Source organism: Exophiala spinifera, assembly GCF_000836115.1.
Source record: "Exophiala spinifera strain CBS 89968 unplaced genomic scaffold supercont1.6, whole genome shotgun sequence".
NCBI lineage: Eukaryota > Fungi > Ascomycota > Eurotiomycetes > Chaetothyriales > Herpotrichiellaceae > Exophiala > Exophiala spinifera.
Genome location: NW_015622518.1, coordinates 1594125 through 1612605, shown reverse-complemented (window position 1 = coordinate 1612605; position 18481 = coordinate 1594125). Strand labels below are relative to the sequence as shown.

Here is an 18481-nt window from a genome sequence, read left to right as displayed (position 1 = left end):
CTGCGTGTTGTGAATGAGCCTACGAGTAGTAGGCATCCAGACTGGAGACCTGAGCGATGCTAGGAAGTTAAGCTTTCTCAATATACATATCGAGTTAGTACGTCGTTCTTGTGGCGACTCGGGAGTACAAGTATCCCAATGAAACTCTCCGCAACGGCTACGAGTCTCCGTACTTTCATCGATCTAGCTGCGAAACGGGGCAGCTCAGCAGCCACGAGACGACCTCCGCTGGCACGGCGAAAGTCGGCCTAAGTCGACCTTTCAGGAACTTGAACAAATTTGCCGAAAAAGGATGACACTTCGATACGAGATCAGCATTTAGTTTGCTACATAAGCTTACGGGACCAAGGTCTGTATTCCTCGTAGCTCATTTTCTCTCGGCCCAAACAAGGGTATCCAGAAATCAAATGGCCACGCTTTTCAAATGTCGCCCCAGTAGCTCGTCAAGGAGGTGAATGGTGCGATCAGAACAGACCGTTTCTTCATAACTAGAGAGAGGTGTGAGCGGTAGAAGCCACAACTTTACTCTGCTCAGGGTTGCATTATCCCAGGCCCTGCCACGTAGCCATGGGGGGTTTGCGCCGTGGCAAGGAGCCCCCTTGTAAACAGAGTGTCTGGGTTGTTCTGTAGCGAAAAGGAATCCGGGATGCAACGAATCTTATCGATATCTCTCATATGAGATTTGTTCGCGACGTCTGCGTTCGACCGTATTGACGACCTCCGGCTCGTAATAGTCCTCGGGTGCGGTGCTTCCACGAAGAATCTCCTTCTCGTGTCTCTGTGCCTCTTCTCTCGTCATCAAGACGAGATCCGCGATGGGCAGCTTGATCATCTTCTGGCCTTCCTTCAGATACGACTCGTCGATGCGGAAACCACCTTCGGGTTTCCTCCATCTGATCAGGGCAAGTCGACTTATCAAACCCGACACGACACTCTTGCCTCGGAAGACTTCTTCGACGAGATACGCGACGTCGTCGCGACTGACGGGGATCCGTAGACCCACTGTGACCTGGCCGTCGGTGGTCCTGACGAGGCGCTCCTCGACAGCCTGCAGGCCAGCCAAGATACCCTCGTACATCTTCTCGCGACCCTTGTCTCCTACCCGATAGTCCATCGGGTATCCCGCGATACTACAAATCACATGGTTTGCAACCGTGTATCCAAACACGGCCGGCATCGTCCCGAGTACTGGCAGGATCCTGACCCGGAAATCAGGCAGGACACCCAGTTTGTCCACGTTCCCCTTGTTGTACTCTTCATCCGCGATCGGGAGTAATTCAGCCTTTCCTTCCCCGGGCTTCTCCGTAGAGAACACCACCGGAATACCGTCCTTGACGCCTTTCATCCTCAGTCTGCGCCTCGTGGACTTGGACAGGGGATCGTCGGTGCTCGTCGAGATGTCCCCGACTTGTATCCTCGTGGGGTCGCTCTTGCAACCCGCGCCCATCGAGCTGATGACTTTGATTCCCTTCATGGCGCAGTAGTGCAGCAACCCGACCTTGGAGTCGATGTTGTCGATCGCATCCACCACCCAGTCGGGCTCCTTGCAGTCCTCGCCGTCCCTGACTTCGTAGTCCCATTTCGCGAGCAAGGCCTCCGTGGTGTTCGAACCGAGCAGTTCGTTCCGGCAGTCGATCCGGGTCCACGGGCAAATCTGTTCCAGCCTCTTTCGAACGCAGTGGACCTTGGGCGTGCCGACGTCCGCCAGCGTCGCCAGCGCGTGTCTGTTCAAACTGCTCAGCGTGACCTGGTCAAAGTCGATGATGCGGATGCGCGACACGCCGCTCCTCGCCAGCGCCGCGACGCAGTGGCTGCCCACCCCGCCCAGCCCGACGACGACGACAAAGGCATCACGCAGCTTCGCCAGCCCTTCGTCTTTCAGAAACACCCTGTTCCGCGCCAGTTGTTCGAGTATGAGTTCCTCGTCGTACTCGCCCTTGCGAGCGCGCGCCGCGATCTTCGCCGACCGTTCGTCCTCCTTGTCCGTGATGCTCGGCCGCAGGGCACCGCCGTATTCCGTCAACTGCGTCGCGTGGTGCTCGCGGGATAGCTCGGGGATCGAGGCTTTGAGCTCCTCGGTGATCCGCCGGCGCCGTATCGACGTCGCCGTGAAGATTATGGACGTGGCCGCAATCGCCCCCAGAGCCGCAGCGACGCTCAGCTGCACCGTCGTAGATGCATGTCGCTGGACCCATTGTGACATGGTGATCGCGGTTTAGGAAGCCTGCGTTTTATCTCTGCCCAAATGAGACGCTTGTATCGTAACACTTTTCTGCTTCCTTTTCTCCTCCTCCTCTCAGGGAGCGACACACGCAGGCCACTCCGCTCTACTCTACACCTCGTTGTATACCATGAAATGTAGAGGATATTCGAAGTCGATGACCCTCTCTAGGATGTATCTACAGCAAAAGGCAAAAGATACTCATTGAACCGTCATTAGGAGGGTGTGTGTTCTTTTACAACAATCCGTGCTCTCGTCTCCAACTCCCAAAATCTGTTGCATGCGAATCTCGAACGATCTCCGCATTATTTTTTCCCTCCCGGAGCGACGCCAACCTCAAATCTATCACTTCCTTTCTTACTCTACTTGTCTCTACGCCTGCCTCCAGCTTCTTCGTCTAGGGTAGGGCTTTTGGCCTGTTTACGTCGTTCCACGATCGCTCGGCTCACCCTTGGATGTCCTTGGGCTTGTTCTCTACCGCGCTCCAACACTACCCTCCGCGCGAACCCTCAACCACCTCGCAAGACCACTGCATCCGCGCGCGACAAAGTTAAAATAACATTCTCTATACCTCTCATCAAACATCATAAAAACAAACCCTGCCCGAGGAGCTCGATCTTTTCTAACAACAAACCCCCCCCCCCCCCCCCCCCCCCCCGGCTCACCACCATGGCGCGCAATTCGGAAAAGGCGCAGTCGATGCTCTTCCGGTTCCGCGCCGCGCAGGCCGCAGAATCCGGACTCCTGCCGACCGCGGGCCAGCGGCGGCCCAAGGCGCCGAGCACCATCAGCACCATCCCCGTGTGCGAGAAATGGCGAGGCCAGATCCTCAAGGAAATCTCGCGCAAGGTCACAAAGATCCAGGACGAGAGCCTGTCGGATTTCCAGGTGCGCGACCTGAACGACGAGATCAACAAACTCATGAAGGAGAAATGGGGCTGGGAGCGGAGAATAAGAGAGCTCGGCGGGCCGAACTACATGCGAGGCGGGGGCACCGTGTTCGACGACCAGGGGCGAGAGGTCCCCGGCGGCGGCAAAGGGTACAGGTACTTTGGCCGGGCGAGGGAGTTGCCGGGCGTCAAGGAAATGTTTGAGCGGGCCGCGAAGAGGCGAGTGCACGGGGACGAGGGAGACGAAGACGCAAGCAAACTCCGACAGGGACAGGACATCAGCCGGAAGAATCTCGACGCGAGGTATTTTGGCTTCGGCCTGGACGAGGAAGATGGGAGTCTCCTAAAGTACGAACGCAGAAAGGAGAAAGAGGCCGTCGAGAGGATATCGAAGCTGGCCGATGGGGACGACGAAGCAGACGACGAATGGGAGCCTTTACCTGGTGATACGGGTGATGGAGTGCCCTGGCGGCTACCGACGCTTGAGGAAGTCCAAGAGGAATTGGTAGATCGAAGAAGACGGCAGCTACTTGATAAGCTTGTATGAAGGGGCTTTGGACGGCAACCATGATGAAGCCGAAAAACTACAAGACCAATGAGGCTAAGAAGGAACAAGTTGTTCAAAAACATACACTTTCATTCTTCATGGATCCTTCCGCCCCGGGCAACTCTCGACTCCTCCTCATACTCTCTGCAGTCCTTCTGTAACAGTTGTTCAACCATCCGGCTCTTACCAGTCATCTTTCTCATCAAATGCCAAGTCCCTCGACTCTCGGACTCTCTATCTTCAGCAGAAGATAAACTGGAAAGTCGCTTTGTTATCAGCAGGGTCGGTTTTGGCTTGGAGATATACAGCTGCCGTGGTGAAGAAGCCATCGGAAAGTCTATGTATCTCCATGTATGCGCCGATCTGCTGATTACCACCGCTCCCAGAGAAGACAACGTTGGGCGCAGTATTCAGGATGATATAGGTGTTGCGGTCTCCCGGACCAGCTGTCATTTGACCAGTGCATGTCCACACGATATCGACGTCCTGCTTGCCGTCGTTTCCACCAAGCCAACTCAGCACTGCCCGGCACTCATCCGACAGGTAGAATGGATCAGGTCCGTATTTCACATTGATGTTGGCAGGGTATATTCCACCGCAATTGGGGTTGGTTATGTCGGGATCGATGTTGAGCTGGAGTTGTGCTGTGGCAGCAGAGGCGTTCTGTGCAATCTGATCGTTGTTCAAGTTGAGGTTCTTTGTCCCGGTGGAAGCGACATATGCCTCGGTGAGCATGGCAAAAGCCGATAGCACGAGGACGAGGATGTTGAATCTCATTTTCGAGGATTACGCCAGTGCAGTTGAGCAAGATCTGGGGAGGGAACCAGCTGGTCTTGATCCGATGAAGTGCAAGGGAAAAGCGTGGTCAATTGGGGGCTGGCTGTAGCACTGCGAGATAATGAAGAAGCCACTGGATGTGAGTTGGATGACGATGGGAGTGTTGAGCATGTAGGCTGCCTGCAGGACTTGGTGCTTCCTTCTGTCTGTCAGTGCCGCTGGTCTGGGTCGAGATAGAATTGTGAGCAGCCGAGAGGCGTTGAGGTGTGAGGTGTTGATTGCTGAGGAAGTCGTCGTCGTCGTCGTCATCCTCGTACCTCTCTCGTTTGTGTCTCCTGCCCTGAATTGCGTATGACCTGATTCTCTTTCATGATTCTACCAGTGGCCAAATCTTCCAGTCCCGTATTTTCACATCTTCCTCTCTTTGGCGCTGACATCCTACCCACCCTCGTCGTCAGCTTTGGAATTTCCGGGGGTTTACTGTAGTCGGCCGACGCCTGGGTCTGTGGTGCCTTACAAGCACTCGATGGAACCACAGTCAATGCCATGAGAGCCATCTTTGCTCAAAGCCAGATCTTGTGTTGCTCACGACGACTCTAACTGACTGGCCGATCAGGCGACCATTGGCTCACATGCTAGCACCAAATGGTTTGCTACCATGCCATATACCGCGCGCTCAGCTGCTGCTTCCTGGTCCAGGGCACCCACGCAATGTGTGTAGCCGTCCATAGCACGGTCCCTGCGATAGATCAATTGGTGGCTTCTCGTGCGTGTTGTATCCCTCATCCGGTATCTGCTCGCGTGCTGCGTCACAGCTGGAAGTCGTTGGCCTGAACCACTCACAATCTTAGAGACAAGCAGATCATCTCAAGGAACTCAGACCATGATCGCTCTGGAGAGACCAGTAGTAGACGTGATCGAACACTGCTAGTGATCAATGATATAAATTGATATACGTACATGTATCCAGACACACACTAATAACAGCTGTCATGCAATTTTCGCGGCGACGGGGCCGCTTGGAAAACCCACAGACTGACGGTCCAAGACATGTCAACTTCAGCCTTCACCCTTGGTTGGGGGCTTTTCTTTTTATCTGCCCGTTGTCCTCGCCCTCTCTTCGTGATGCCCCTGCGGTTGCAAACATCACAGGCATCGATGGAGAGCGCAAGCAAAAGCAGACACGCTGCCTACAAGTCCTCGCCATGATCCTGAGGGCATACCGCAGCCGTCGCTCACGGCAGCGCCGCATACTGTATGCGTTACTATACACCATCGTGGCACTGCTGACTTACGACCTCCTCACGATCCTCAAGCACTACCGCGAGTTCTCCCGCAGTCTCCTGTCCCACACGTACGGCGATTTCGCGACGCTCCCTTCGCCGGTGCAGAACCAAAAGGTCTTCATCGTCGCTCAGTTCTGGACGAACGCCGCCGTGATACACGACCGCTGGGGCCAGGCGCTGCTCGACCTGGTCGGCGCACTGGGCAAAGAGAATGTGTACATATCGATCTACGAGTCGGGCAGCCTCGACAACACCAAGGAGATTCTGAAAGTTCTCGACTCGGTGCTCGGGGAGAGCAACATCCCGCGCACCATCGTGCTCGACCACACCACGCACGCCGACGAGATCAACGCCGGGCCCCTCGACGTGCAAGGCAACCCGCGGCCGGGCTGGATCCAGACGACGACAGTCGGCGTGGGCAAGGAGATGCGCCGCATCCCGTACCTCGCGCGGCTGCGCAACAAGTCCCTCGAGCCCATGTTCGCGCTGCAGTCGTCGGCGCTCCAGCCGCAGACGTTCGACAAGGTCCTGTTCCTCAACGACGTCGTCTTCCGGCCGCCGGACGTGCTCTCCCTCCTGGCCACGAACCAGGGGTCGTACTCGGCCGCGTGCGCCCTGGACTTCCACTACCCGCCGGACTACTACGACACGTTCGCGCTGCGCGACGCCGACGGCTACGGCACCATCCACACAAAGTTCCCCTACTTCAGGTCGCGGGACTCGCGCGACGCCCTCCTGGCCGGCCGCGCCGCCAAGGTGCAGTCGTGCTGGAACGGCATGATCGCCATGGACGCCGCGCCCTTTTACGAGGGCCTGCGCTTCCGCGCGCTCGGCGACAGCCTGGCCAGCAAGCACCTCGAGGCCAGCGAGTGCTGCCTGATCCACACCGACATGGCGACGCGGAAGCTGGGCGGCGAGAAGGGCGTCTACGTGAACCCGGCCGTGCGCGTCGGCTACACCATCCCCGCCTACAACATGACACACGACGGGCCGGAGCGGACGTTCGTCTCCGCCGCGCAGTACGTAAAGGGGGTCTGGGCCAACCGGGTCCTCCGAAACCTTCTCCCCGCCACGACGCACACGATGAAGGACGTCGAGCGTAGAGTCCAGCAGTGGAAGGACGAGGGCGAGCACTCCCTCGAGACGAGGGAAGAGTCCGGCGAGCTTTGCATCATTGACGAAACCCACATTTTGATCTGGAACGGCTGGAAGCATGTCTGAAGTAAAACTGAAACTGGGAGACGGACACCGGGACGCCGGCCTGTTGGCCTGTTCTAACTCGAGTACCTACTGCCTACCTACCTACCTACCTACCTACCTACCTACCTACCTTTATCTCTACCTACCCAAAAGGGTGTTGTCAACTCGGGGCGCTGCTCTGCTGAGCCCTGCATGTTTGCTCGGGGATTCAATTACCCTTGCTAGGGGGGATCTTCTTCCTCGGGCATCGTCACTTTACATGATGGACGGAAAGTACCTAGTTAGACGCTTTGTGTACTTTACGTATCTATCGGTGGTTGAGCCATTCATCGGCGGGTTGCATACGAAAACGAGGCGAGGATGGAAACCCGAAAAGTGCCTGTGTATTGTATCGGGTGATCAGTGGATTATATTTTTTTTTTGGGCATCCGCCCTGGTGCCGGCGTCGAGAAAGAAAAGAGGGCACGCATGCAGTAGATAGTCAATGGTATCGTTGGTTACGCACTCCGAAACTCAACTTGGGGAATAGACACCTAGTATAGCCTCGAGCGGAAACAGTGATCAGTGAAGCTGCGTCGAAGCGGCAAGGCAGCGATGAAGTAGACAAACCCGTTTACTGCCACGCGTTGACAAGAGAGAGATCTCAATGTCTATCTGCACTCTACCCCAAGACTTCACTCCCGCCTGGTTTTGACATTCACCATTGCGCCGGTCACCTCTCCTGCCGCTGCCCGCCTCTGTTGCTTTTGCCGTCTACTCCCCTCCATCCTCTTGCTGTTCGCTCTCCTCTCATTCACGCTTCTTGCTACCTCGCTTGGCTCCCACATCACATGTTCCAAGATGAACAAGTCAAGCAGGCAATCCTCGATTATGGGGCATGTGGTGATGCGCTGTTTCACATGAGGAAGTTCGTCCAAGAGCTCTTCACCGGTAAGTGGCCAATTCCTCCATGCTTTCGTTCGCTAAACATGGGCAGTAATCTCCTTGAAAGTCGAGGAAGTGACCGTCAGTGTGCAAGGACGAAAGCGGAAGTTATTGTGCTATAATCGAAAGCATGGCCAAAGCAGGTACACAGAGATTAGCAATACTCTCTGTTCCTTGACGGGTGGACCACCTGCAGGAAATGGCTTGGGCGATGAAAGAGTCTTCAGTCACCATATGTTTGTTGCGGCTCTGAAGGGCAAGTGCGAAGGCGTCGTGATCGACCTAGCAAATGCGCAATATGGTCACTTCGACACTATCCTCCCAGTGAGCAGATACTTTCCAGAGCGAGTGAGAAAGGTTACCTCGATCCAGCCCATCGGAACTTATGACGAGACCTTTGGTTCTCTCCTCAACGAGCCTAACAGCTTATACTTCGAAAAAGTGCAATTCGGTGCTCTGAGGCTCCATAGTCTACTGCGAGCCTGGCTGGCAGAGAAGAATCTAACGCTGACGGGCCTGGTAACTCTCGACAAGGAGTCCTTTCAGACAAAGCTTGCAGTGCTTCGAGAATATGCAAGCAGAGGTGTGCGAGCCACGGTCAAGAAATCGCTCGAGTCCGGTGATCTGATGAACCGGCTGAAGCAAGTAGACACTCTAGAAGAAGAGGCGCGGCTGACTAGACGGCGTCTAGATTGGTTGAAGGCATCCGGAATCACAATCGACATGATGCAACCACAGAATAGAAGCTGGGTTGGGTGGTGAACATGAATTGGTCATGGTCACGGAACGACGCAGTCCAATGGGCTGCTCAACGTTCAAGGAGCGACGCTTCCTGAGGTTCGGAGGCTGTTGCAAGAGCGACGAAGCCTATGATTGCTCGTTTACTTGGAGGTGCCATGGAAGACTGCACAGAGTGAGGACTATCCGAGAAGTCGGTCTCAAGTCATAATGTTTCTGTTGCCGGATCAAAGATAGCTGGGCGGAGAGTCCCAGATCATGGTTCTGACAGGAAGAGTTCTCAAGCACAGATGAGAGGCATCCAAGAGTTAACCGCATTTCGGTTTTCTTGGAGACTACGCGGTGTAGACTGTCTCACATTGGTTCCACGTCGTCAAGTGGATAGTGACCAAGGTATGCACGGGTTTGTCGTACACCTCGAATAGGCGAGAGTCAATGTCAGACTCGTTCATTTAACAGGCGGGACGTTCTCTAATCCAAGGAAACGACAGCATCTCCCTTCACTGCTACAGTAGCGTTGTCGCCTTCTCCTTTTTGTATCCAGACCCTCCATGTCTCCGTTGGAGTGTTGTCCCCGAAGCGCGCGGGTCCCCGACCATCGATCTTGCGGCAGGCGATGGTAATCTTCTCGTCGACAAACAGCGGCATGATGTTCTTGTAGTTGAAGTACGTTACAACCAATGAACGATCCTGAAAACCGGTCTGCTCCTTTCCGTAGATGTAGAGGGCTTTTCTCAAAACTTCCAACATCAGCACACCAGTGAGCGGACCCTGGACCAGTAGCTTTGGTATTCCATACACTCGCCGTGTATATTCAGTATCTAGATGAATCTTATGGTCGTTCATCGTGAGTGCACTGAAACGGAAGAGTAGCGTGGATGAGGGTGTCATGGTTTCAACATGAAATGGATTGGCTGGTGGTTGGAACCTGCGCTGGATATCCACAGACTGCAACGAGGGTGGAATGCTTCGCATGAAGAAAAGATACTTCTTTTCGGTGATAGCTGGGAAATTGCCCCCATGTAACTCTGAAAAGTAGCTTCTGCCTATGGTGACCTTGACTTTGGCATGATCTGAGTTGAGGTCGCCAATAACTCGAGTGGCAAGCACCAGTTCGTTGGGAAGCACAGTACTGGCCATGTCGAGCCTCGTCCAGGGGACGTTGAATGCCATCTGACCACCAGCCCAAACTCTGAATTTCCAGTCTGGCCCGGGAGAGTATCGAGCGTCTGCTCCATCGTCACAGAGCAGATGCTCGGGGATAGCATCATTGCCCGATACTTGGTGGAAACCAGGCAGAACTCTTGTCCGTTGTGCAGGCGCTATGCTCAGGTGAGCAGACAAGGCTCTGGAAAGCATATGCATGTTGGAGCTATTCCAGGGCCCATCGTGTGTTTTCAGTCTACGACCTCTAAGATAGTCGAAAGGGTCTCGCTCTGGAGGAGCTACGCTACTAGCTCCCGATATTGGATCACCATCCCTTTGTTCTGGACGATTGACCTGCGGCTTGGAATCCGTATGGCTCTTTGCCTTGATACACCTGGCACAAAATTGAGCAGCCTGATAGGATTTGCGCTTGTGCCCTCCAAGAGCCCTGTGCATGATCGCTTGAACGCAATTGACAGCTGTGAACAGAATGTGCGAGAGTACAAAGAAATAGCACCTTGGGGCAGATGGCATCAACAACTTTTAGGTGGAGATGGAGCACCGGCCGGACAAGCAGAGACACGTGACTGCGCGCTGCACTCCCGAGGCCCAGACGCGTGAGGAGATCACTATAAACACCAACGCAACGACACTCGTACTCCCTCAGCACAACTACTACTTGACTATAGAGACCACGCTCTATCAGCATGTCTTCGCGAAAACGGCCCTTGGCCGAATTGTTCAATTCCCAGACACCAGCCAGACATGCTCCCTCAACACCGCATGCCCTCTACGCCCTCCAACAGCGAAGCGGCGCGATGACACGATCGCATCGGAAAAGAAGAGCTTTGAGCGAGGACTTACGGCCAGATTCTGCTAGAGGAATCTTGCGGCGCCTCGCTAAGATTACAGCACCGCTGACGAGGAAAACTGTACCCACACCTGCGACTGCGCGAGGCAAGGAAAACCGGGAATCTGATCAAGCCGAAACGACTGATGATGGGTTGAAGAGGTCGCGATTGTTCTTGGATGTGGATGACAGTCTGGATGAGATCCCACAGCCTACACAAGAGGAAGAGGAGGACAGCGAGCTGCCGGTTCCACCGACGCCGTCAATACTACCAGGCGACGATGACGACAGCGATCACCAAAACCACCATGACCCATCGATCACTTTCCAATCTATTGACTTCGCAGCGGCTCCTCAGTCTCACGAAGATACTGATCGTAGGATATCCAGAATATCTGCTTTCGGTGCCCATCAACAAAACGATGCCGACGATGACGATGAACATACGATTCTGACTGAAATCGGAAGAAGGGCAATTAGCGAGGAGCCCACCGGCCGGCTCTCACGGTACAGTTTCGGCAGTCTTAGAATGAGTGACTTTGGCTCCGAACTAGAAATCCGCAGAGAATCCGGCTTTCAGGACCAGACAAATGCCGGGAAATTAGTGCCTCCGTACGCAGAGATAGCTTTTGAAGATGGATCATTTGACGTTGGTGGAGAGACAGAACACTTGAATCAATTGCAGAAGTCTCCAACCCCGCCTGCAATTGAAGAGAGCACTATGAATATTCCAGATTTGGACCAAAGCTTCCAGTTCGAGCTGGTGGTCGACACAGACGTGGCTGCCAACAGTGCCAACAGAAATCCGGCCATAGCACTGGCAGGGACACCGCCTGTGCGGGCTTCAAACGATATCACGGCGACGGAGGCATCACCTGGTCTGGAAGAGGCGTCGTTACAACTAGAATCCAGCATAGAAGCGCCTGAATTGTCGCTAGCGCCGCAAAACCGTCGAAAAAGGGTCAAGATGACACGGCATGGGGAGATGGTCCCTGGACTCCCAGCCAGCCTGATGAAAAGGGTTGCCATTGATGCCCAGGCACGACTTGGTAATCGTAAACCCAAGCTTGGAAAAGACCACATGAAGGCCCTGGAGCAAGCCACAGAATGGTTCTTTGAACAGATCGGCGAAGACCTTGCTGCCTATTCCAACCATGCTCGGCGAAAAAAGCGAGTTGATCGTAGTGACGTTCTTATGCTGATGCAGCGACAAAGGGTACTTCAGGCCGACGGTGAGCTCCATAAAGCTGCTCGCGAGCTGCTCCCAAAGGAAGCGTTGGGCGAGTTCGAGGAGAATGAACTGTGACTTGATGGATGGTTTCCTGTTGGATTATCACCAATTGGTGACGTGCCGTACTCGTCGGGCTCTATCCACAGGTTTCTTTTTGAGAAGCATCCACATCATGACCGTGGTGGCGGCAGATAATGAGTACCTAATGACTTGATGAGAAATGATCCCCTCGAGCTCCCAAATAAGACAGGCTTACCATGTGAATATATACTGGAAATGAGTGTTTCTGAGATTGACTTCTGCGGCTCTTCCAATAGGAATGCCCTTTGCTTCTCGATCCCAGCTCACTAGCAGATTCGGAGTCATAGTCTCTTCGATCCATATTGGCTCAGCACCTGAGACCCGAGCCATCTGAGCGACATCCGGGAAATAAAACTTGCCTTTCTCTGGGGCATTCGGTGGTGTAAACATGTTCTTCTTCCAAGGTTCTCGAAGCAGTCCTTGCACCGTCACTTGACCCTGAGGGAGTGACGCCGGATCTCGGTCTTGTTGATGTTTCTTGTCTTTGCTGATCCAGCCTCGATTAATGAGAATTGTGCTCCCGCCTTCTCGTTCAAACGGTGTGATGACCATGAACCCATCCTTTCCGTCCTGCATACGGGGCCCAATCAACATCTCCTTGTCATGCCTGAACCTCCCTGTAGCATATACTCGTCTATAATCGAACTCGTGGATTGCGTCCGGATCGATTCTCGGTGGAAGTGGAAGGGGTGGTCGGACAAGCCGATCCTCGAACTTCGCAATCAGTTTCGTTTTCCAGTCGAGTCGCTGAATCTGCCATGTTCCCAGACAAAAAGCCGTGATCGGAATGAGCGCGAGCACGGCAAGGCCTATTTTTGAGTGCTTCTGGCTGACTGAGACAATCTTTGCTGGCGCATCCACGATCGAGACGAAATCTGGATTGTCGTGGCTCGGAGGTGGTTTTCTCGTCATGACATTGCGGGCAGGGGACTTTGGGAGGCCATTAGCAGGTCTTCGGCACCTTGACAGCATCCCACGTAGCATGTTAAAATCATGTTTGGCCATGTCTGCTGTGTGGACGCGATCCAGAAGGTGTAGGTAGAATCGTGAACTACAAGCGAGGACTCGTTCTCCTACTGCTTTGCATCGAAATTCCCCGACCCGAGTTTGGAGTCGCTGATCTCCCCATCTCTCCACCAAATATCAGCATCGTTATGCAAACCTAATGTATGTCATCCTGCGGCCTTCCACGCGACACCAAGCTTCAAAGTCCTGTGTCTAGCCAACTCACGTTCAACGGATATGTTTCACGAGGGTGACCTGCAGAGCGGCATTGGCCTGGCACTCCAACAGTCGAAAGCAGTACTATGCTTCGTCCAAGGTGCGACCTGCAGTACCGCTCTATTGAACTCCCCGCCTAACGCAGAATAGATCAGTCAGAGGCGAGTCGGGAATGGGAGTCTGTTTTGAACGGGGAATCGGTCAATTTGTAAAAGTTGGAAGGAGAAGAGCATTTTCTGACCTCGTCCAGATCAAGACTGCGATCACCTCACAAGCCGTTGCTCTGCGCATCGAGGCGGGCTCCCAGGAAGCTGGCTTTCTCTCCCCAATATGTCCAATCGACAGTATTCCCGCGATTATTGTTATCAAGTGAGAGCTTCGCCAATGAGAGTCGGATTAGCACTGACAGGTGAAGGAATGCCCAACTACAAGAGAATATTCAGTCCGGCCAGGTTTCGACCGATGAGCTTCGAAGTCGCCTGAAGAGAGCGTTTGGTGTGAAGGAGCCTGAGCAAGAGTCAGCCGTGCATGAGGAGTAGGTACAGCAACTTCGTCAGGGTATGCACTTCTAAATTATATGCAGGACTCTGCAGCCAGAGCAACGGTCTTCCTCAGACCACACAGGATATCTCGATCTACAGCCTGTCACTGAAGGTACACGCATAACGAACAACGCCTATGATGCTCTACGGAACCATACTCAGAAACTGCTTGAAGATGGCAAATCTCCTTCCGACATCTTTGAGACTCAACTGAACTTGATAAACAACATACCGATATTTCGAGATGAGGTGAAAAGACTACGCACAGGTGCACAGGGTGAACTGTCCGAACACGCACGATCTAGACTGCTACGTTTTCCAGCAGTTGGACTTCGAATACCTGGCCAGACGCGGTCCTCAACCACTCCTACTCCATCCCAGTCTCAACAGACCTTGCACAATGGCCCATCCTCGCAGACGTCGACAATACACAACGCGAAATCCCCTCCCGTCCCACGAAATGATACCTCGACGTCTTCCAATGACCCACCTTCCGATGAACGACAACGAGCACAACGATCAGAATACATCAAGATGCAACGCGAGCGCGAACAGCATCAACGAGAGGAACGCGACCGCATCAAAGCTCAGATAAAAGCCGACCGCGAAGAACGTCGACGTCTCGAGGAACTCCGCAAGCAAGGGGATATCGCCAATTCGTCGTCCGGGTCCTCGTCACCGTCGAAGCCAAGATCTACGGAAGTCAGGGTCCAGGTCCGCACATTCGACGGCAGCACACTCCGCTCGACATTCCAACCGACTTCCAGTTTATCCAAGGACGTCCGGCCCTGGGTCGATGCGGAATCAAACATCACCGCTCCGTACAATCTCAAGCTGATCCTGACGCCTTTGCCCAATCGCAGCATCGAGGCGGCCGAGGAGGAGCAAGAACTCCACAATCTCGGAATAGTAGGAAGTTGCACGCTCGTCATGGTGCCCGTCAAGGGTTACGTGGAATCATACACCGGTTCTTCCACGGGTGGACTGCTCAGCAGCGCTGTGAGCGGAGGATACAACCTCGTCAGCGGCACGGCCGGTGCCGTCTTTGGCGGTGTCAAGAGTCTCCTAGGATACAACACCCAAGAAACTGCCGCCGACACCTCTGCCTCTGCCACTGCCGGGGGACAAGCGTCGACATCGATACCACAGAGTTCCGCAAGGAACTTTCGGGTACGAACTCTGGCCGACCAGCGCGCTGAAAGTGCGAGACGCGACCAGCAGTTCTACAATGGCAATCAGTTAAACTTTGAGCCGAAAAAGGATGACGACAAGCGAGATTGAGTAAGCTAGGCTTTCGACATGGAGGAAGGGTTCGTTGTCCCCACCGGATAACTGAGAGGTAGGGCCAATGGCTACGACTGTGCTGGCCCAGCGTTCGCAGTGCTAGATGAGCTGTTAGACTGCGGCTTCAGAATCCTAAATCTACTTAGAGAGCTGTGATAATTCCCTTAGCCAACCGCTCAAACATGCTGTCTGTGTCGTGGTCCGTTGAGACCTTCTTATCCACAAACACACGATCAGATGACTTTCGTCCTCGCGTTTGCGTTTGAAGGAGTTCTGCTTAGTCGCAGCATACGATACCATCTTCCCTTGATCCTGGCCGTCCACGGACAAAGTCCCTCATCAGGGCTCTCAGTCACATGGGTGTAAATGATAATAGCTATCAGTGCCATGTCTGCAACTGGCGACACTCAGTCCCACGTGTGTACTTCAGGTGACTAAGATCCAGGTGAAGCGTCGTACGAGCCCACATACCTTCTCCGTCAAGTCGGTAGGTAGGAATGTATATGCGCGTAGCCACATACTCACCACCTTACTCTGTTGGTATCAGCCCTTGACCTCGTGGTCTATCGGCAGGTGACCCCGGTCCTCGTCAGCACCACAGAACCAGAATAACGCAGGTACGCCTCCCGGCCAACATAGATTGCTGAGGTACCTCTCAGAGATCTCGGAGCATCTACCTGTCTTGACTAACTACCCTTCGACACAATAACAGAAAGTCCGTTGTAATAACCGTGGACACAACAACACCAGTTGTCGATTTTGACAACACGACGACCTCGAATGGGGATGACCTTGTCCGTCGGTTTTGGGCACGACTCATCGTCGATCCTTGTCAGTCGTCGTTGACGTCGAAGTTGTTCTGGTCGTTATCGTTATCGTTGTGGACGAGGGTGACTGTAGCCGCATGACCGTCCCAGTAGGTAGTTCGGTGCTAGACGCACTTGCAACAGTCTTTGATCTGTAGCTTGCGACGACTGACCAAAAGTCATACGACGACGACGACGACGATGGTTCAGAAGTAGGAGACGGAGTCCGACTTGGGCTCGAACTCGGGCTCGGGCTCGAGCTCGTCTTCAAGCTCATACTCATACTCGGCATAAGCTGCGGTGGCGGCGGCGGAGTCGTCACATTCAACGCAGCTGTTGAAGACATTGGCATCGTCATACTCCTATTGAGACTTGTAGTGTCTGTAACAGCCATAATGGACGTCGTATCCATAGGCAAAGTCGACGGGGGCCCAGCCATCGTTGTCCCAGGCGCAACCAACGCTGAAGCAGTCACTGTGCGCGTATGCATCATGACAGACTGCACTGTGGCGTTCAACGACACCGTCACGGTCACTGTCGCGGTCACAGCCTTCGTACACAGCGCAGTCTGCGTGGTTTGGGTCGTCGTGTTCGCGGTTGCAGTGATAGGCAAGACCGAAAACTCCAGCGACAGGGACGACAAGACCTGCGGATCTGTAATCTTCGGCAGCGCTCCTAGGTCGCTCACACTGCTTGCGGACGACTGGTTCCGCGCGCTTGAAGGCAATTCGACGACGACCGTGGTGTTCATGTACGCTGTCTGCGTACGCGTTGCGGTGATCCAAACCGAGCTCGTGAGCGATGGAAAGGAGACCACCCCTGAGGAGCCATTGGAAGAAGGGGGCACGAGGTCCGAAGGCAAAGAATCTTGCATGGTTGTTGCTACTGTTGCCTTTACGATATCTGATGAAGATGTCGGCAGAAGAGGCCTGTCTGTTGTTGAATTTGAGATCGGTAACTCTTGCGTTCTTCCCGTGGATACAGGATTTGGAGCCGAGAATGTAGCTTGCGAAGTAAAAGAAGCCACGCGAGTTGACCATGTACTTGTGGCCTCAAACGACATCATAACAGTATCGTAATCTAGACCGGAAGATGTCGTAGGCGTCTCTGATGATATTGGTGCTCCTGTCTCAGCAGGGGGCATATCAAACGAGAACCTGGTCCATGCGGTTGACGCAACAGGACTCAGCGTTGTAGGCATGACACTCACACCGCCTCCTGGGATTGCTTGGACTATGGGGTCGAGAGTGTCTTCTGGAACTGTTAGCGGCCGTGTCCTTGTTTTGAAATGTTATTACTTTACCTTTATGCACTCCGCTTCTTTGGCCTGGGTGTCCATGAGCAGGAGTTGCTGCAACCACAAGAACACAGAACAGCACTAAGCAATATGAGACACACCCTCGCAACCCTCTATCTTGTCGCCGCCCCTTTCTTGAGCGGTGGTCTGACTTCATTGTGCTTCTGATGGAGATCTTCGAGAATCAAATAGTTGAGATCGAATCCAATATTTGAGTCTGAGACGGCGTGAGACCGGGGGATCAATGAAATCAAAGAACAATAAAGTAGTTGGAACAAGCGATGCATGTGATTTCCGAAAATTTGTATTGTCTGTTGAATCAAACGAAAAGCTCACGGGAGAGCTATCATAAGGTGACTGTGACACCATTTCAGGTAATGCTCCGCTGAAACCATTGAATAGTCGCCTTCCGCCGAAACGCCCGTAGCTTCTCTGCAGCATCGATCGAATCTTTTTTCACTTGAAGTCCCGCTGTTTTCATGGTAGAAGACTTTGAAATTGAGGGCTGAGGCAAGCTCAAAGAACAAGGGCCATTCCCAAACATAGCACACCAAGAATGAGAGACCAGGCCGTCAAATGCACCCTTCCAGTGTCGCTCTGAGATACCACCACACTTCCTTCGCCATTGCCGCCAGAACCACCACCGCCTTCCCCAGGACCACCTTCATATGGATTTCCAGGCGGACCCCAAGTATAATAGTAGCCTGTCCATGTGGCGCAGTCTACACTAAACCCACGATCATCCCAACATCGTTGGCGCCGTTCAAGTGGATTTCCTACCAACGGTGCCAGCGTAATGACAGCTGAAGGGATGATTGGTAGCTGAATTTCAGTGACACTGGGCGTCAATGTGGACCAAGTGACATGCTGAACTGGTGACAGAGGCGATGTGGCGGTGACCCGAATAAGTTTGTTAAGTGTCGGTGCTGATGTGATAGCAAGACTGAATACTGTCTGTACGAACAGAAGAATTGTGATGCGCTTCATGATGCAGCGTGAAATTCGAGTGAGGGAACTGAGGGAAAGGTAGTTTACACAGCGAGCAGATCGACTTTTCATGTCGGTAGTATGAACCCACTACTTGACCTCGAAGTCCCCATTGAATTTTTCAGTCTGCAGACGGTGGCAGACACTCTCAGTGAAGTGAGTGCGTGATACCAAGCTATTCGGGCATCAATCCAGTGTTCCGGATGCACAATAGGGCCCGCTCAATGCATAGTGTCGGTGAAATTGTAAGGCGGTCCGGCGTGGCGGAATGTGATTGGATGCCTCAACCCAGTGTCACAGACCGCAAGTATCGTTAGCGGCCCAGATACTACGTGCGACTGCAATCGAAAAGCTCGGCTTTGTACGAGGGCGGGTGAAGAAAGACTGTTGGGTTGATAGATCTTGCAACGAAGCGTTTCGTTTGGTCATAGGTCGAGTGTCAGCATAAGTACC

General features: G+C 53.6%; 11 protein-coding genes across 11 annotated transcripts; 6 read left to right on the top strand and 5 right to left on the bottom strand.

The window, feature by feature from the left end:
- Window positions 1-658: 658 nt before the first annotated feature.
- Window positions 659-2203, bottom strand: PV08_08507 (uncharacterized protein; the record flags this gene model as incomplete). Its single annotated transcript, XM_016382832.1, has 1 exon — window positions 659-2203. One exon carries the CDS (start codon window positions 2201-2203, stop codon window positions 659-661), a length of 1545 nt encoding a protein of 514 aa, XP_016233535.1.
- Window positions 2204-2890: 687 nt separating this feature from the next.
- Window positions 2891-3658, top strand: PV08_08506 (uncharacterized protein; the record flags this gene model as incomplete). The annotated part of the gene is made up of 1 exon (XM_016382831.1): window positions 2891-3658. The coding sequence occupies one exon, from the start codon at window positions 2891-2893 to the stop codon at window positions 3656-3658; it is 768 nt and encodes a 255-aa protein (XP_016233534.1).
- Window positions 3659-3898: 240 nt separating this feature from the next.
- PV08_08505 (uncharacterized protein) lies at window positions 3899-4435 on the bottom strand (the record flags this gene model as incomplete). The annotated part of the gene is made up of 1 exon (XM_016382830.1): window positions 3899-4435. One exon carries the CDS (start codon window positions 4433-4435, stop codon window positions 3899-3901), a length of 537 nt encoding a protein of 178 aa, XP_016233533.1.
- A 1205-nt stretch (window positions 4436-5640) lies between these two features.
- Window positions 5641-6942, top strand: PV08_08504 (uncharacterized protein; the record flags this gene model as incomplete). Its single annotated transcript, XM_016382829.1, has 1 exon — window positions 5641-6942. The coding sequence occupies one exon, from the start codon at window positions 5641-5643 to the stop codon at window positions 6940-6942; it is 1302 nt and encodes a 433-aa protein (XP_016233532.1).
- Window positions 6943-7751: 809 nt separating this feature from the next.
- PV08_08503 (uncharacterized protein) lies at window positions 7752-8607 on the top strand (the record flags this gene model as incomplete). Its single annotated transcript, XM_016382828.1, has 2 exons — window positions 7752-7851; window positions 7898-8607. The coding sequence occupies 2 exons, from the start codon at window positions 7752-7754 to the stop codon at window positions 8605-8607; spliced, it is 810 nt and encodes a 269-aa protein (XP_016233531.1).
- A 447-nt stretch (window positions 8608-9054) lies between these two features.
- Window positions 9055-10185, bottom strand: PV08_08502 (uncharacterized protein; the record flags this gene model as incomplete). Its single annotated transcript, XM_016382827.1, has 1 exon — window positions 9055-10185. One exon carries the CDS (start codon window positions 10183-10185, stop codon window positions 9055-9057), a length of 1131 nt encoding a protein of 376 aa, XP_016233530.1.
- A 251-nt stretch (window positions 10186-10436) lies between these two features.
- On the top strand, window positions 10437-11885 carry PV08_08501 (uncharacterized protein; the record flags this gene model as incomplete). Its single annotated transcript, XM_016382826.1, has 1 exon — window positions 10437-11885. The coding sequence occupies one exon, from the start codon at window positions 10437-10439 to the stop codon at window positions 11883-11885; it is 1449 nt and encodes a 482-aa protein (XP_016233529.1).
- Window positions 11886-11912: 27 nt separating this feature from the next.
- PV08_08500 (uncharacterized protein) lies at window positions 11913-12896 on the bottom strand (the record flags this gene model as incomplete). Its single annotated transcript, XM_016382825.1, has 2 exons — window positions 11913-12012; window positions 12067-12896. The coding sequence occupies 2 exons, from the start codon at window positions 12894-12896 to the stop codon at window positions 11913-11915; spliced, it is 930 nt and encodes a 309-aa protein (XP_016233528.1).
- Window positions 12897-13133: 237 nt separating this feature from the next.
- On the top strand, window positions 13134-14935 carry PV08_08499 (uncharacterized protein; the record flags this gene model as incomplete). The annotated part of the gene is made up of 5 exons (XM_016382824.1): window positions 13134-13212; window positions 13263-13312; window positions 13363-13481; window positions 13528-13647; window positions 13696-14935. The coding sequence occupies 5 exons, from the start codon at window positions 13134-13136 to the stop codon at window positions 14933-14935; spliced, it is 1608 nt and encodes a 535-aa protein (XP_016233527.1).
- Window positions 14936-15842: 907 nt separating this feature from the next.
- Window positions 15843-16823, top strand: PV08_08498 (uncharacterized protein; the record flags this gene model as incomplete). The annotated part of the gene is made up of 2 exons (XM_016382823.1): window positions 15843-15854; window positions 15924-16823. 2 exons carry the CDS (start codon window positions 15843-15845, stop codon window positions 16821-16823), a joined length of 912 nt encoding a protein of 303 aa, XP_016233526.1.
- Window positions 16824-17154: 331 nt separating this feature from the next.
- PV08_08497 (uncharacterized protein) lies at window positions 17155-18028 on the bottom strand (the record flags this gene model as incomplete). Its single annotated transcript, XM_016382822.1, has 2 exons — window positions 17155-17258; window positions 17593-18028. The coding sequence occupies 2 exons, from the start codon at window positions 18026-18028 to the stop codon at window positions 17155-17157; spliced, it is 540 nt and encodes a 179-aa protein (XP_016233525.1).
- Between the last annotated feature and the right edge of the window lie 453 nt (window positions 18029-18481).